The sequence below is a fragment of the Oreochromis niloticus genome, linkage group LG13, assembly GCF_001858045.2.
Source record: "Oreochromis niloticus isolate F11D_XX linkage group LG13, O_niloticus_UMD_NMBU, whole genome shotgun sequence".
Taxonomy (NCBI): domain Eukaryota; kingdom Metazoa; phylum Chordata; class Actinopteri; order Cichliformes; family Cichlidae; genus Oreochromis; species Oreochromis niloticus.
The window spans coordinates 23,456,399-23,474,311 of NC_031978.2; the positions used below are offsets into that span (position 1 = coordinate 23,456,399).

Consider the following 17,913-nt stretch of genomic DNA (forward strand, 5'->3'; position numbering starts at 1 on the left):
TCATTCCCCTCATCCCCAGACTCTGCTTCCTCCTCGGAAGACGTGTCAGTGGGATTAAGGAGGTCCTCGAAGTATTCCTTCCACCGCCTGACAATTTTCTCAGTCGACGTCAGTAGCGCTCCGCCAGCACTATACACAGTGCAGGTAGAGCACCGCTTTCCCCTCCTGAGACGCCTGACGGTTTGCCAGAATCTCTTCGAGGCAGTCCGAAAGTCTTTTTCCATGGCCTCTCCGAACTCCTCCCACACCCGAGTTTTTGCTTCAGCCACTGCCCAAGCCGCATTCCGCTTGGCCTGTCGATACCTGTCGGCTGCCTCCGGAGTCCCACAGGCTAACCAAGCCCGATAGGACTCCTTCTTCAGCTTGGTGGCTCCCTTCACCTCTGGTGTCCACCATTTGGTTCGGGGATTACCACCACGGCAGGCACCAACCACCTTGCGGCCGCAGCTCAATGCAGCAGCTTCGGCGATGGAGACGCTGAACATGGTCCATTCGGACTCAATGTCCCCAGTCTCCCTCGGAATGCTGTTGAAGCTCTGCCGGAGGTGTGCGTTGAAGATCTCGCAGACTGGGGCCTCTGCTAGACATTCCCAGCACACCCTCACTACGCGTTTAGGTGCACCGGGTCTGTCCAGCGTCCTCCCCCGCCACCTGATCCAACTCACCCCCAGGTGGTGATCAGTTGACAGCTCAGTCCCTCTCTTTACCCGAGTGTCCAGAACATATGGTCGCAGGTCTGGTGATACGATTACAAAATCGATCATCGACCTGCGGCCTAGAGCGTCCTGGTGCCACGTGCACTTATGGACACTCTTATGTTCGAACAAGGTGTTCGTTATGGCCAAACTGTGATTTGCACAGAAGTCCAATAACAAAACACCGCTCGGATTCAGATCAGGGAGGCCGTTCCTCCCAATCACGCCCCTCCAGGTCTCGCTGTCGTTACCCACGTGAGCATTGAAGTCTCCCAGCAGGACAACAGAGTCTCCCGGTGGGGCACCTTCCAGCACCCCCCCGAGGGACTCTAAGAAGGCTGGGTACTCTGAACTGCCACTCGGCGCATAAGCGCAGATGACAGTCAGGACCCTATCCCCGACCCTAAGGCGCAGGGAACAAACCCTCTCATCCATCGGGAAAAACCCCAACGTACCGGCAGCAAGCCGAGGGGATATTAGAATACCCACCCCAGCCCGCCGCCTCTCACCAGGGGCAACTCCAGACTGAGACAGAGTCCAGCCCCTCTCTAGGAGACTGGTTCCAGAGCCCGAGCCATGCGTAGAGGTGAGCCCGACTATATCTAGCCGGTACCTCTCAACCTCACGCACTAACTCAGGCTCCTTCCCCACCAGAGAGGTGACATTCCATGTCCCTATTGCCAGTCTTGGCAGCCAGCGATCAGTCCGCCAGGGACTCTGCTCCTGGCCGCTGCCCAGCACACAATGCACCCGACCCCTATGGCGCCTCCTGCGGGTGGTGGGCCTGCGGGAGGATTGGGTGTACATATAAATGATGTACAATCATGTGCAAGACACTGCTTTTCACCTTCATGCCTAAACAACTTTGTATTTGCCTGCAGATTTTTATCAGAGTTCAACTCTATAGAGCATCTCTTGCTGCAATGCTAGGCCAGATTGTTAACTTTACTCCTGTTGTAGGTCTCATCATTGTTGCTGCTGTGACCTACCACAGTTGTGTCATCTGCAAATTTGATGAATAGGTTGTATCTATGTGATGGTGTGCAGTCGTGCATCAGCAGAGTGAAGAGAAGGGGGCTCAGCACACATCCTTAAGGAACCCCAGTGTTCAGTGTTCTAGTGCTGGAGGTGTTGCTGCCGACCCGTACTGTCTGCTGTCTTCCTGTCAGGAAACCCAGCAGCCAGTTACTCAGCGAGGTGCTGATGCCCAGCAGATCCAGTTTGTGAATGAGTTTCTGGAGAATGGTCGTGTTGAATGCTGAACTAAAGTCTATGAACAGCATTGTAATGTATGAGTCTTTAGTGTCCAGATGTGTGAGGGCTGAGTGAAGGGCAGATGAAATTGCATCATCGGTGGAGCGGTTTTGGATCCAGGTTGGGGGGAAGAGAGGTCTTGATTTGATGCATGAGGAACCGTTCAAAGCACTTCATAATGATGGAGGTGAGTGCGACAGGATGGTAGTCGTTAAAGACAACTTCTTTGGTACAGGAATGATGGTGGAGGCTTTGAGGCACGCAGGAACCACAACCTGGCTCAGTGATGTACTAAAGATGTCTGTGAAGATATCTGTGAGTTCCACAGCGCAGTCTCTCAGTGCTTGTCCAGGGATGTTACTAGGACCTGGGGCTTTGTGGGGATTGATCCTGCCAAGGGATCTCCTCACACTGTCTGGGGATAGTGTCACCACCCAGTCGTTGGGGGCGGGGGGTGGAGTCTTCTGTGCAGGGGTGCAGTTCTGTACCTCAAAGTGAGCGAAGAATTGGTTTAGTTTTTCCTAACTAGAACATGCTTGAGAGAAATGAAAAACCAACCTGGAGCAATTGTCTCTCTGATGTATTTCTTGTTATCTTGACAGAGAAACAATGCAGCAGAAGCTTCAGTTCAGATGGTTCCTAGCTCTAAGGACACCAGCTTTACAGAGACAGATTTCAAAAGTCTTGTCAACCGCTACTGTCAGAAAACCAGACGTTCCCATTCATATGTCGAAGTGAAGAAAGACGGCCCGTCTCATATTCCTCAGTGAGTATATGTCAAACTCTGTCATTTCAGTTGAATCTTCAGACACCAACACCTGACTGATGTTCAACACTATTAAACTGTCAATGTAATGATCTAAAACATTCCCATTTTTTCACAACACAGTTTTTTCTACAAATTAATAATTGACAACAAGGAATATCCTGTGGGTGATGGGAAGAGCATCATGGAAGCCAAACAGAGAGCAGCAGAGTTAGCCTGGTCTGCTCTTCAGGAACAGCCAGACTGGGACAGCATGGTATTTTCATATATTTCATCTTAATTAATGGCTTCCCTTTGGGGGAAATATGCATTAAAATAAAGGATTTTGCTGTATGCTTTAGGTGTCCATCAGGCCAACAGCATCGGAAGATGGTGCTCCACCTGAATCATTAGCATCATCAGTTACACAGTAAGGCACTTACTGACACCAGGACAGTATAACTATATAAAAAGAACATAGCATGCTAACAATGCCCCTCTTCTTCTCCCTAAGGGAGTCCATTGAGTCCTCATCGCAGGGCCTGACTACAGATAAAAGTGAATCTGTAATATTCGAAGAGTCATCAAACCCACCCACAGACCAGGTTTGTCATTTCTCATAATATTTAGTAAAAACTATGATACTGAAAGATTAAACGACATTTAGCCTACTAAATTAAAAAAAGCAATGTGACACTAGTATCATTAATCTTCTCTCATCAATGGAAAGATGCGAGGTTGATGTTATATTTAGAGTTAGAACTTTTCCACATTTAAAATCTAAATGAGAGCATTGAAAACATAACAAGGAACACATCAAGCGAGTCAAGGTATGAAAAGCCTTTGGTGCAAGGCTTTAATATAAATGATGTACAATCGTGTGCAAGACACTGCTTTTCACCTTCATGCCTAAACAACTTTGTATTTGCCTGCAGATTTTTATCAGAGTTCAACTCTATAGAGCATCTCTTGCTGCAATGCTAGGCCAGATTGTTAACTTTACTCCTGTTGTAGGTCTCATCATTGTTGCTGCTGTGACCTACCACAGTTGTGTCATCTGCAAATTTGATGAATAGGTTGTATCTATGTGATGGTGTGCAGTCGTGCATCAGCAGAGTGAAGAGAAGGGGGCTCAGCACACATCCTTAAGGAACCCCAGTGTTCAGTGTTCTAGTGCTGGAGGTGTTGCTGCCGACCCGTACTGTCTGCTGTCTTCCTGTCAGGAAACCCAGCAGCCAGTTACTCAGCGAGGTGCTGATGCCCAGCAGATCCAGTTTGTGAATGAGTTTCTGGAGAATGGTCGTGTTGAATGCTGAACTAAAGTCTATGAACAGCATTGTAATGTATGAGTCTTTAGTGTCCAGATGTGTGAGGGCTGAGTGAAGGGCAGATGAAATTGCATCATCGGTGGAGCGGTTTTGGATCCAGGTTGGGGGGAAGAGAGGTCTTGATTTGATGCATGAGGAACCGTTCAAAGCACTTCATAATGATGGAGGTGAGTGCGACAGGATGGTAGTCGTTAAAGACAACTTCTTTGGTACAGGAATGATGGTGGAGGCTTTGAGGCACGCAGGAACCACAACCTGGCTCAGTGATGTACTAAAGATGTCTGTGAAGATATCTGTGAGTTCCACAGCGCAGTCTCTCAGTGGTTGTCCAGGGATGTTACTAGGACCTGGGGCTTTGTGGGGATTGATCCTGCCAAGGGATCTCCTCACACTGTCTGGGGATAGTGTCACCACCCAGTCGTTGGGGGCGGGGGGCGGAGTCTTCTGTGCAGGGGTGCAGTTCTGTACCTCAAAGTGAGCGAAGAATTGGTTTAGTTTTGCCTAACTAGAACATGCTTGAGAGAAATGAAAAACCAACCTGGAGCAATTGTCTCTCTGATGTATTTCTTGTTATCTTGACAGAGAAACAATGCAGCAGAAGCTTCAGTTCAGATGGTTCCTAGCTCTAAGGACACCAGCTTTACAGAGACAGATTTCAAAAGTCTTGTCAACCGCTACTGTCAGAAAACCAAACGTTCCCATTCATATGTCGAAGTGAAGAAAGACGGCCCGTCTCATATTCCTCAGTGAGTATATGTCAAACTCTGTCATTTCAGTTGAATCTTCAGACACCAACACCTGACTGATGTTCAACACTATTAAACTGTCAATGTAATGATCTAAAACATTCACATTTTTTCACAACACAGTTTTTTCTACAAATTAATAATTGACAACAAGGAATATCCTGTGGGTGATGGGAAGAGCATCATGGAAGCCAAACAGAGAGCAGCAGAGTTAGCCTGGTCTGCTCTTCAGGAACAGCCAGACTGGGACAGCATGGTATTTTCATATATTTTCATCTTAATTAATGGCTTCCCTTTGGGGGAAATATGCATTAAAATAAAGGATTTTGCTGTATGCTTTAGGTGTCCATCAGGCCAACAGCATTGGAAGATGGTGCTCCACCTGAATCATTAGCATCATCAGTTACACAGTAAGGCACTTACTGACACCAGGACAGTATAACTATATAAAAAGAACATAGCATGCTAACAATGCCCCTCTTCTTCTCCCTAAGGGAGTCCATTGAGTCCTCATCGCAGGGCCTGACTACAGATAAAAGTGAATCTGTAATATTTGAAGAGTCATCAAACCCATCCACAGACCAGGTTTGTCATTTCTCATAATATTTAGTAAAAACTATGATACTGAAAGATTAAACGACATTTAGCCTACTAAATTAAAAAAAGCAATGTGACACTAGTATCATTAATCTTCTCTCATCAATGGAAAGATGCGAGGTTGATGTTATATTTAGAGTTAGGACTTTTCCACATTTAAAATCTATAAAATATCTTCACTTTATTCCCTAACAATGCTGTCAAAAATGAGAGCACTGAAAACAATATAAGGAACACATCAAGCGAGTCAAGGTATGAAAAGCCTTTGGTGCAAGGCTTTAATATAAATGATGTACAATCATGTGCAAGACACTGCTTTTCACCTTCATGCCTAAACAACTTTGTATTTGCCTGCAGATTTTTATCAGAGTTCAACTCTATAGAGCATCTCTTGCTGCAATGCTAGGCCAGATTGTTAACTTTACTCCTGTTGTAGGTCTCATCATTGTTGCTGCTGTGACCTACCACAGTTGTGTCATCTGCAAATTTGATGAATAGGTTGTATCTATGTGATGGTGTGCAGTCGTGCATCAGCAGAGTGAAGAGAAGGGGGCTCAGCACACATCCTTAAGGAACCCCAGTGTTCAGTGTTCTAGTGCTGGAGGTGTTGCTGCCGACCCGTACTGTCTGCTGTCTTCCTGTCAGGAAACCCAGCAGCCAGTTACTCAGCGAGGTGCTGATGCCCAGCAGATCCAGTTTGTGAATGAGTTTCTGGAGAATGGTCGTGTTGAATGCTGAACTAAAGTCTATGAACAGCATTGTAATGTATGAGTCTTTAGTGTCCAGATGTGTGAGGGCTGAGTGAAGGGCAGATGAAATTGCATCATCGGTGGAGCGGTTTTGGATCCAGGTTGGGGGGAAGAGAGGTCTTGATTTGATGCATGAGGAACCGTTCAAAGCACTTCATAATGATGGAGGTGAGTGCGACAGGATGGTAGTCGTTAAAGACAACTTCTTTGGTACAGGAATGATGGTGGAGGCTTTGAGGCATGCAGGAACCACAACCTGGCTCAGTGATGTACTAAAGATGTCTGTGAAGATATCTGTGAGTTCCACAGCGCAGTCTCTCAGTGGTTGTCCAGGGATGTTACTAGGACCTGGGGCTTTGTGGGGATTGATCCTGCCAAGGGATCTCCTCACACTGTCTGGGGATAGTGTCACCACCCAGTCGTTGGGGGCGGGGGGCGGAGTCTTCTGTGCAGGGGTGCAGTTCTGTACCTCAAAGTGAGCGAAGAATTGGTTTAGTTTTGCCTAACTAGAACATGCTTAAGAGAAATGAAAAACCAACCTGGAGCAATTGTCTCTCTGATGTATTTCTTGTTATCTTGACAGAGAAACAATGCAGCAGAATCTTCAGTTCAGATGGTTCCTAGCTCTAAGGACACCAGCTTTACGGAGACAGATTTCAAAAGTCTTGTCAACCGCTACTGTCAGAAAACCAGACGTTCCCATTCATATGTCGAAGTGAAGAAAGACGGCCCGTCTCATATTCCTCAGTGAGTATATGTCAAACTCTGTCATTTCAGTTGAATCTTCAGACACCAACACCTGACTGATGTTCAACACTATTAAACTGTCAATGTAATGATCTAAAACATTCCCATTTTTTCACAACACAGTTTTTTCTACAAATTAATAATTGACAACAAGGAATATCCTGTGGGTGATGGGAAGAGCATCATGGAAGCCAAACAGAGAGCAGCAGAGTTAGCCTGGTCTGCTCTTCAGGAACAGCCAGACTGGGACAGCATGGTATTTTCATATATTTCATCTTAATTAATGGCTTCCCTTTGGGGGAAATATGCACAAAATAAAGGATTTTGCTGTGTGCTTTAGGTGTCCATCAGGCCAACAGCATCGGAAGATGGTGCTCCACCTGAATCATTAGCATCATCAGTTACACAGTAAGGCACTTACTGACACCAGGACAGTATTATAACTAGAGCTGGATATCGTCACCGATTTCTAGAGTCGATTCGATTATGATTCACAAGGTCCCAACTGCAGAAATGAGGCTTTCTTGTCAGAAATCATAAAAAAAACAGCAGCCGACAGCGCTGTAAACAATGTTAGACTGGTGGGTAATAAGCAAGCAAGTAATGCAGAAAACAGAGAGAGAGCGAGCTGTGCAGGAAGTGTGATTTAATCGTGGTGGAAACAAAACAGCAAAAGTAAGAGGGAATTAATGATGTTTATGTGAAGCAAAATGTGAAGCATAGGTTTGATCTTCTTTTGCTGCTGGTTCAATCAATTTTGTTTGAAGAGAGACAAACCTGAAGCTTCAGAATCTGTGAGCTGTCGATTTTTATACCCGACGGCGTGTCTGTGTCGTTGGGTGAGAAAGTCGACATCTCACAGATTCTGATGATGATCAGGTCAGCTCTTTGTGTTTACATATTTGTGTGGAATCCGTTTACCTGCTCTCGTTTACTGTTTTAGCTGTTTGGTGGTTTTTGAGATAGTTTTGTGAGGTTTAACCTGAGATTCTGGCATTTCTGGCAAAATACATTTATATTTAAAAATCGATTCACGATTTAATTAATCGATATCGCTTTATTCAAGCTAAAATCCATTTTAATCTTAAAATCGATTATCGAAACCAACCAATAATTATAACTATATAAACATGTTTACAGCATTGTGTACAGTGCAGGCTATGAAGTAATTGTATCATCTTTTTCTAGGAACAACAGTGAATCATCATCACAAAACACTGCAAGTAACTCCTCAAACCCTTCTGATTCCCAGGTCTGTTCTAACATAATTCAAAGTAATAACAACAGTAATACATTAATAGTAATAGAACAATAGTAAACAACAATAGGAGCAGAACCATGTTTATGTTTTACCATTATGTCAAATTTTCGCTGTAAAAACCAAATACTTGTTTATGCATTTTAGGCATTCTCTGTATCTTCTGGGTCTGAGACTAGCACATCTGTCAGGTACTCAACAAGAATTTTATTTTAAACCACTTTAATAAAGGGCAAGTCCACAAAGGAGAAGAGAATGGGGATAGGTAATGACTTAATGTCTGTGTCCTATTAGCTGTACATGGTCCATGACATACAGTATTACAATTTAAGAGCACTGAAAAGGAGTCTTAGCCTCTGTGGTGGCTTTCACTACAGATTCAAAATAATTAACAAGCCCAAGTCATAAAGGTGCAATATCATTTATATATTCTTTCCTTCCTCAGAGTTCATGCAGACAAATTAATTAAATTCAAGTCAGTGCCGCTAAAAAAAATCCAGTCGATTTTTTTCAATGTTTTGTTTTGAGTGACAATGTTATTAGTAAACAGAAACATATTCAGTGATAAAGTTCTATAAAGTAAAAAATTAATAAACAAATGAAAATACAAAGGAAAAGCAGTTCAGTCAAATGGGACACAAGAAAGAAAACATTTTCCTTTCCATGATGGGTTTGGGCCCATCAGGCATTTTGCCAGTACACTTCCAGAAGGTGAGGAGCTTTCATGGCCAAAAAGTGACAGTAGCGCAGATCTCTGGGGTCATTTATGGTAAATGCAAGTCCACTTTGTGTGTATGAGAAACAAGAGATCCTTTAGAAGGGTAAATCCAGAATTGGAAACAGTTGTTGCTTATGGAGCAGCTGGATAGGGCTGCTCGATTATGGCAAAAATGATAATCACGATTATTTTCACTGAAATTGAGATCTCGATTATTTGACGATATTTATTTAACAATAACAATGTATTGAATAATGGCTTTAAAGATTGTCAAAAAATAATATAAAATAGTGTGCAAATACTGATTACAGTGCAAATGTTTGCAATATAAAAAATAAATGAAAAATGTAAACATCTATGTTTAGTGAACTTCAAAATACTGCACAATATTTGATCCACGTCTGACTCCGCGAACCCATAATGTTTCCACCAATGTTCCCTCAAATATTTCATGTGTCTGAGTGAACACACAAACTCCCTGAGCGATCCCTTGGACCACTGTGAGCGACATCAGACGTGTGCACTGTGGTCACGCCAGCATCTAATCCATCCAAGTTACATGGTTTATTAAAATAATCAAATTACAGCATTTACATTTCTGTTAGACTACTTTTAATTAACTGCTTTAGCCCACTTACAATGAAAATTTAAAAAATCCTGTTCATGACCTGTGTAGTATGTTAACACTATTGGAAGTAAAAATAACTTGAACTCCAATTTTGAAAACACAACTTTCTTTCTTTCTTTTTTTTTTTCATAAAGCTCTGACTTGTATTATGAGTCTGTGGTCTGGGAGAGAGTCTGTAACTCTCTGTCTGCCAAATACAGTATATAATGACCAATGTTGGGCAATTAATTATATAGTTACTTCTTCAAAAAAGTAACTCAGTTTGGCAAACAACAAAGTGTTTTGCAGCTTTTTTTTTTTTTTAATGCAGCCAAGGCGTTTTTTTAAATAAACATTTCAAACTATTTACAGAACAATCAGCTGTTCTGCATCAAATCTGATGCCACACAAATTATTTGTGCCACTCCAAAAAATAATTTCTGTCCACTATGAGATAAAGGAGAACAGCCTGATACCTGCAGGCCTGACAACAGGAGATGTATCACTCCTGTAACACCTGTAACATTCAGCAGTCGCCTCATTGTTCTGACACACACAACAAAACTATTGACTACACTACACACTAACTACACAAGATTTGCGCTAAACGTCTCAAATCTCTCACATCTCAGAACACCGCCGTCACTCCTAAAACTTCCCCCCGTTTCTTAACAACTAGATGCCACGTTGCCATATCATTTTTTGATTGGTCAACACGGTACTTTTTTCGACCAATAGGAAAGGGTGGGGGGTTTTTGGTTTTGTTTTTGCTCACAGGCGGAGAGCGCTTTCGAGCGTTTTCCTTATAAAACGCCGTTTTTATCGTTTCTTCCCGCAGTAAATATAAACAACGACAGTATTCAGGAAGAAAACCAAACATTGCATATATTTTTATCATAACTCTGGTTTTACGTGGCCTATCAACACAATTTAAAAACTGGTATAAAGTCCACACTTTTTCCGTCAATTGTTCCGTCTGTCCTGCTCACATCTCCAATGGTTGTACACGTTGTCATTAACGTGGCTTCACTGCACATCAGCCACGCCGCTTTGCTAGCTAAAACACCGGTGTCGGCACATAAGGACGCTGTCATAGCCTGTCAACCACGTTGATTGGCTGCGTATATACGAATGTGAATCGCATTATTGGCTGGACTATAGGATAAGGTGGCATCGTTCTAATCCCATACAGGAGCAGCCAGTCACTTACTGACTAACACTGCAAAACAGAATTGTTAAAGTTTTAATTTTAATTTCAATTCAGGTTAGATTTTTTTTGTGCGCAACGCAGATTTTCTGTGCGCAGAGACCGTGCCAGCAGTGCGCAATTGCGCACGTGCGCAGGTTAGAGGGAACATTGGTTTCCACACCACTGAAGTCGTTTTACCTCTCTTTTCAACCAACGGCATTCTTTCTTCAGCAGCCATTATCCTATCCTCTCCTCTCCAAATAACTTCTGCTTAGCTTTTCGAGCTTTTCGAGCTTCCCTCGGGTCCTCTTAATTGTTGTGACGCGTGTTCGAAACGCAGAGAGGTGCACTCGATTTGCCACACGGAGCAGCGCGAGAGTAAAGCACGAGGGAGGTGCTAAGAATCGGCTCAGTCATTTTTAATGATCGTTGAAAACCCAGATCGTAATCGAGATTAAAATTCGATTAATTGAGCAGCCCTACAGCTGGACATAGCTTGACGTCAACTTGGAGAGCTTTTTAGCTTCAGCAGCAGTCTAATGACCACAGTCTAAGTAACAATTTTAATGTAAGCCAAGGGTAAGTGTCAAGTAACCGTGCCGTGCAGAAAAACCTGCCAAAATCACTGGTAGTTTTCAGAAATACCTCAGTCACTCAGTCAACACACACACACACACACACGCACACACACGCACACACACACACGCACACAGACATGCTGCCATCTAGGATTTTGAATAAGTTGATAAGAGCTTTCTGTATTTGATCAATTAATTTTATTGCATTTTTGCATAAATAATAGTGTTGCTGTCCACAGGTTTACTTCAGAATTTGAACCCTTGGAGCGTCTTGGTAAGGGGGCCTTTGGTTCTGTTTACAAAGTAAGAGATAAAAAACTGAAGATAGAATATGCTGTGAAGGTCGGCTGCTATAAAGAGTTAAGTATGCCATGGCAGGATTCCAGCATTCAGTGTTATATGTTCGGTACTTGTGCACTTTCTGTACTGACGCTTTTCTTATTGTGTTTCAGAAAATCTCTTCGAGAGGTGAGAACATTATCAGACCTCTTCCACCGTAACATTGTTAGATATTACACGTTCTGGATGCAGGATACTGGATACGAGTGGGACCTTAGAGATGACAGTTATGACAGTTACGCCTCTTCACAGTGAGTCCTGTGGACCTACTTTTAATATTAATTTTCTGTTAAAAAGTTAAATATTTGCATCACTTTTTGCTGTTTTTACATTTTTAGCCATGAAGGTAACTCAGAGTCAAAGTTCCTGTATATTCAGATGGAGTTATGTGCCAAAAACACACTGAGAGACTGGATTGATGAGAAGAATAAAGAGAGTGTGCAAGACTCCAAGCGAAGAGAAGAAAGTCTGAGAATTGCTCAAGAAATAGTTTGTGGAGTCGAGTATATTCACTCCAAGAACCACATCCACAGAGACCTTAAGGTGAGACAACGCAGCGAATTTCAAGACAAAATAAAATTGTTCTGCTGAAATTAGAAGGTACTTCAAGTGTGTAACCCCTTAATGTGTCCTCTGGTTTACTATGACAAGGGTCTTTAGGCGCACTGAGACACATAACAGATGCCATATTGATTGTCAACAGATATGCAGGCAGTAAATGTGTGAGTCAGAGGTTTATTTGTTGTGTTTGTTTTTTATTTTGAATGCAAAGCCTGCAAACATCATGTTTGGAGTGGAAGGAGAAGTGAAGATTGGGGATTTTGGTCTGGTCACCAGTGATGATGATGATGAGGAGAGAACAGTGTGCAAAGGAACTCCATCTTACATGGCTCCTGAACAAGTGAGATGGTCTATACTGACGATAATGTTTACTTCTTGTGTTTCATTGGTTAATAAATAGGATTTTATAATTGGCCTAAGTACTACATGTGACACTTAACAAAGCTCAGTCTCACCTCTCTTTAGTGGTGAGAGCTGTAAAATCATCAGCTTCTGTTCCCGCAGAATTTTATTTGACCCTCAAATTAAGCAATAAAACTGAAAGACAAAAAGATTTGTTGAATTCAAGCATAACTGTAAAATTTTGCACAATGACTGAGAAAAATATGACATCAGATACTTAAGATACCATTTGTCCTTTGACTGTTTGCCTATCACAGAGGAGTGAGAGGAAGTACAACAGAAAAGTGGACATGTTTGCTTTGGGGCTGATATTCTTTGAACTCCTTTGGAAACTTTCTACTGGCTATGAAAGAGCAAAGGTGAGATTCACTGCAGTCATTTTAACCACTGTGCATATGCATGGAGTTATTATATACCAATAACTAGGCACCTGTAGCTGGTTTCTTCTGGCACAGCTTTTTTGTGTGTTTTAAATATTTTCATTCCTCAAACAAGTGTAACTGGAACGATTATTGTATAAACTAATGTCCTCTTTGTTCTTTAATCACTTCATTAACACCAGATTTGGCCTGACGTCAGAAGGCAGAGGTTCCCCGAAGAGTTTTCAGTGACTTTTACCAAAGAGGTAAATTACCATATTCATACTGTGCTTAGATTTTGACAGGATGGTCATCAGCAGAGTAGTGATAAAACTTACATTGGGTTCATTAGGCACTGAGCCATTGCGGGGGGGGTGGGGTTGCACCAGTATCCCACATTCTTGATTTTTAGTTCACAAACACTTCCTATAATGAAATTTTAGCGATGTTAGCTCTTTATACAGTAAAGTTACAGTGGGATACAAATATTATCATGCTGATCCTGCCACAATTTGTTTCCCCGGTTCAAATCATGGACTAACAGTATCCCACAGTTGTTTATGTTTTTAAACCCATTTTGCACAGAGAGACATGTTTTTTGAAAAATGTATTGATAGCAGTGTTGATTATTCAAAACAACAACCCAATTACACGTAAAATAATTACACCTACACCGTGTTTTTTCTTGTTTTCAAACAGAAGCAAATTATTAACTCATTGCTGTCTGAGAAACCAGAAGACCGACCTGATGCAAGTGCCGTGAAGGCAGAGCTTGAAGAGTGGACTCGGATATTCAACTCACACAAAGCATCTTGCCAGGAAAATCAAACTGTCTGATAGTCACAAGAGAAAAGTTGCAAAAGTCACAGGAGCCTTTGCAAATCTGTCTTGTTGCATCTGCTTAATGAAATGATTTGATGTACTGTGTAATATTGTGTTGAGTAGCTGTTAATGTGCAAAGTTAATATATAGAAGAGGTCACATCATGAATCCCGGCTATTCCAGGGAAGTTTGTATTGGATTTGGAAATGAAACATGAAATCATGATTTTAAAATCGAACTATTCAAATCAGTTTCCCGGTGCAGGTCGTCACTTTGTAACTGTTGTTAACCTGCTGCTGTCTCAAGGAGGAGGAATTGTGATGCTACGTGTACTTCTGGTGGATTCATGTTGAATGTCAGAGATAAAAAAGCACACTCCATGTGGCTCAATTTTAGAAACTTTCCTAAATGTTTTCACTCATTTTTAACCCATGAAATACAGTTTAACATTTTGTTTCTTCCATTTTTTCTTTTGTTCATTTTAATCTGATTGATTGCAATATCAGTCAGCTACATGTGACTTGGAACAGCAGGAGAAAAGTCATTAATACTGTACTAGAGAGGATGAAATAATAAAAGGTGTATAAGAAAATGAACTAGTAAATGTACTCTCATTTAACTGTGTGATTTTTCTTGCAGAAAGGTATATAATGGTATATAATAATTTATGGCCTCATTTTGGAATTTAAATAATGAGCAGAGTGGCAGCAAGAATCAACTCAGTCATGGATTTTTTATATTTGGAAATGAGTCACATAACTGCGGATGAATTTTGAGCCACACTCAATTGCAGTGTTATTTTAATTCAGCCACACTGAAGGGTCTTCGACTATGAACGGCCTGTTTAAGGTTGTACCACAGCATCTCGGTCTGATTAAAGTCTAGACTTTGACCGGGCCATAACAAAACTTTCCTGTTGTTATTTTATAAGCATTCAGAGGTGGATTTACTGGTGTGTTTTGAATGTGCTTGAGTTTTGGGGCACTAGCTGATGGGGGACATTCTCCTTCAGGATTTACTGACAGAGAGCAGAATTCATGGTTCCATCAATAACAGTAAGTCATCCTGGAGCAGCAGAGCTGCCCCAGACCATCACACGACCACCCAGGGATGGATCTAAAGAAGGAAATCAAATGGTGGTGGCAAAGTTAAAGCCTTTTTTTTTTTAAACACGTGCAAGTGGTTGCATATGGTTAAAATGATTCAAATGCAGGAAGTATACACGTTTTTCATATAAATATTGTCTATAACTTATTTATTTTCTGTAGCCCACATAATTAAACATTTTAGTTACATAAAACATGCAAATTCTGATTTTATGTACTGTAGCCTGTATAATAAATAAGTATGTAGCCCAATAAGTATACAATCCAGAACGCTACACAACATGGGTGTTTCATTTATGAACACGAGTCTAACTTAAGTTTCACACTTTTTTTGTTAGAAAAAAAATCTAACTGTTACATGCTTAAATTTACACAAAATGTCAGGAATCTGTACTGGCATGAACAAAAATGTAAACCTAATTTTTCATGATTTGATGGGTTCACCCTCTGAGGTCCAAAACATAAATGACCATTTTTGACTCCTTTTGATTTTACATTTGTTTTTCACCTTGAAATTGTTTTATTTATTTATTTATTTTTTCCTTACCTTGCTTTGTATCATTCTTTTCAGCACAACCTCACGAGTCTGAATTTAGCTTTTTACTATGTCAGCTTAAATCAGTCATGTGATTTGGAGGTGCGGCACACAGAGGGTTAATAAATCTCACCTTCATTCTATTTCTCGAGTGTAACAACAAACAGTTTTTCCACCAACACAAAAGGGGTGTTTTTTGTTTTGTTTTTTAATTTTTTGGTCATAAGCAGAGAGTGCTTGCTAGCGCTGTCCTTAGTAAACGTGACGAAAGTATTCAGAAAAATACACCATGTATATATTGTTTATCATGAGTCTGGTTTTACGTGGCCTATCAGCACAATTTAAAAACTGGTATATATCACCTTGTTGCTTTGTCATCTTGAATTGGTCATGTGATTGGCTTACCACGACTACTTTATTCTTCCTCAGTCAAACAGCAGTCAACAGAGGACGAGGACAGCGGATATATTGTACAACAGATGTCAAAGATCGAATTGACAGGCAGGAGGAAAACAGGAAGACCATAGAGAAGATTCATGGATGTAATGAGGGGCAACATGCAGAGGGTTGGTGTGATAGAAGAAGATGTTTCTGACAGGGGGAGATGGAAGCAGCTGATCTACTGTAGTCACCCCTAAAGGGCAGCCAAAAGAAAAAAAACATTTGTGCAATCGAGATTCAGTTTTTCACATAACTAGATATATTGCTTCCCAAAGGCTGAAAGTTGCAGTAGAACACCTCTGGGACATTATGTTTAAGTCGATCTGTTACCACCAGGTTGTGCCTCAAACTGTCCAGGAGCTCAGAGATCTGGTGACCTAGTCCACCTGTGAGAGGAGAGCACAGAGGACACCAGCCGTTGTATCATTACGATTTGTTGATGATGTTGTTCATGCATAAAAGCATGTGGGGGCCATACAAACTACTGAGTTCCATTTTGAGTTGCTGCAGTGAAATTTCAGCAAGTTCACTGGTGTGCTGCATTATTTTTTTCACTTTAATTTTCTGCATATCTATGAATTCAGCTCTCTGTAGGTTGATAATTTTTTTTTTTTCATCAAATGATGTGGCATCCTCTCGTTCTTAACAGCTTGCCCAGCCCACATCAGTATAAATATGCAGCATGTTTTTTTCCCTTTCCTGAGACCTGATATGTTTTCAAATTGTTCCTTTAATTTTATTAAGTAAATTATTAAGTAAATAAATAAATAACAAAAACTCTTAAGTCTTTACCTTCCATTTCTAGAGTGTAACAACAAACCACCTGTGTGAAATCTGACATGCCCATTGTTGTGGAAAATTTGACAATAACCTGCAACACACCCAGTGAGCTTGATTTGAAGTGGGTTTAATGAACACATTGCAATGTGGAGAGAGCATCCCAGTGAAACACTAGGACCATCTCTGAATTGTGGCCACCGCCCTTACATCTTATATATGCAGACACAGACACTCTTAAACAAAGAACATTCCACAACAGATCAATTATTAGCAGATCCTTAACTGTTCAGTCTAAGAAAAGCTCCGACCAACTGTCACCTCATCTGAACAGGATTTCCAGAGCCCTCAAGAGGAAAACGAGTCTGCTGTGAAGGTGCAATAAAACTTGGGCCTCACTTGTGATCACATTCCACATGCATACAAACTGGTGACAGGAGTGCTCTTACTATACTAAAGTGATATGGTTAAAATATATGATTAACACATGAGAAAAGAAATCTGCCACCACATTCCACCCTTTGGATTCAACCCCATTAGAATCACATTAAAACAAACATGGAGATTTTGTTTCTAACTACTAACTACTGAACATAACATCAACACCATTGTGTACTCAAATAATTCACAATGTAAATGGCCTGTATTTGTATAGCGCTTTACTAGTCCCTAAGGACCCCAACTTAACTTTAGGGTGTCAAATAATGTGTCAAAGTTGCGTACACATGTCAAAAGACTCTTATGTTTACTCAGACAATGAGGCCCTAATGCACTCACGCACCAGGAATCGACATGCTAGAAAAACAGTCTAGCTGCCCTGCAAAATGTACACAAAGTACAAATAATTATTATTTAAGTAGCTGCAAAGTTTGCATGCTATTATTACTCCAGTCACTTTTACTGAGGCTCAGGACTCTAAAAAGAGTATGTGATGTTCGGAGAGTCGTGTAAATGCATATCATTTGTAAAATGATTAGAAACGTCACACCAACAACCACCTTAACTCAAAAACACACCGAACTTCTTCATGCAAAACTGCTTGGCTGTTTAAGCAGGTGTTATCTGCATTCATTCACTGATCCCTCTTGGGTGACACAGAGTCTGCTCTGCAGTCGCTGAGTTGGAGCTTGGCACGCTCTTGTTGGAGGAGGGCGCTTTTTTCACCCCTCACTCTCTCGTTCCAACGCAGCTTTATGGTTATTGCTGTTGTTCTGGAATCTTCTCATGATGACTAGCAGGACCCCAAATGGCATGACCCTTGACCTCAACCACTGCCTGGGCTGTCAGCTGTGCCATGAATGGTCCCTGCTTCCCGCTGGGTCTCTGAAGACTTCTGATTAGCACCCAGTCTCAATCTCAG

At 41.6% G+C, this 17,913-nt stretch overlaps 1 protein-coding gene across 8 annotated transcripts in view; it reads left to right on the top strand.

Moving 5' to 3' along the window:
* The window catches only part of LOC100692144 (uncharacterized), a 49,777-nt gene that overhangs the window by 11,513 nt on the left and 20,351 nt on the right, over positions 1 to 17,913 (top strand). For 5 of the 8 annotated variants that reach the window (XM_025897279.1, XM_025897280.1, XM_025897276.1 and 2 more), the window contains exons 15-22: positions 2,552 to 2,715; positions 2,839 to 2,971; positions 3,057 to 3,124; positions 3,209 to 3,299; positions 4,605 to 4,768; positions 4,892 to 5,024; positions 5,111 to 5,178; positions 5,263 to 5,353. In XM_025897279.1, the coding sequence (XP_025753064.1) occupies positions 2,552 to 2,715; positions 2,839 to 2,971; positions 3,057 to 3,124; positions 3,209 to 3,299; positions 4,605 to 4,768; positions 4,892 to 5,024; positions 5,111 to 5,178; positions 5,263 to 5,353 (912 nt within the window). Of the gene's footprint in view, positions 1 to 2,551; positions 2,716 to 2,838; positions 2,972 to 3,056; positions 3,125 to 3,208; positions 3,300 to 4,604; positions 4,769 to 4,891; positions 5,025 to 5,110; positions 5,179 to 5,262; positions 5,354 to 6,697; positions 6,862 to 6,984; positions 7,118 to 7,201; positions 7,270 to 8,049; positions 8,114 to 8,266; positions 8,311 to 11,450; positions 11,802 to 11,888; positions 12,094 to 12,322; positions 12,452 to 12,770; positions 12,873 to 13,075; positions 13,139 to 13,571; positions 14,291 to 17,913 lie in introns of those variants that run through there. The other 3 variants (XM_019366702.2, XM_019366704.2, XM_019366703.2) reach the window with 2 other exon arrangements.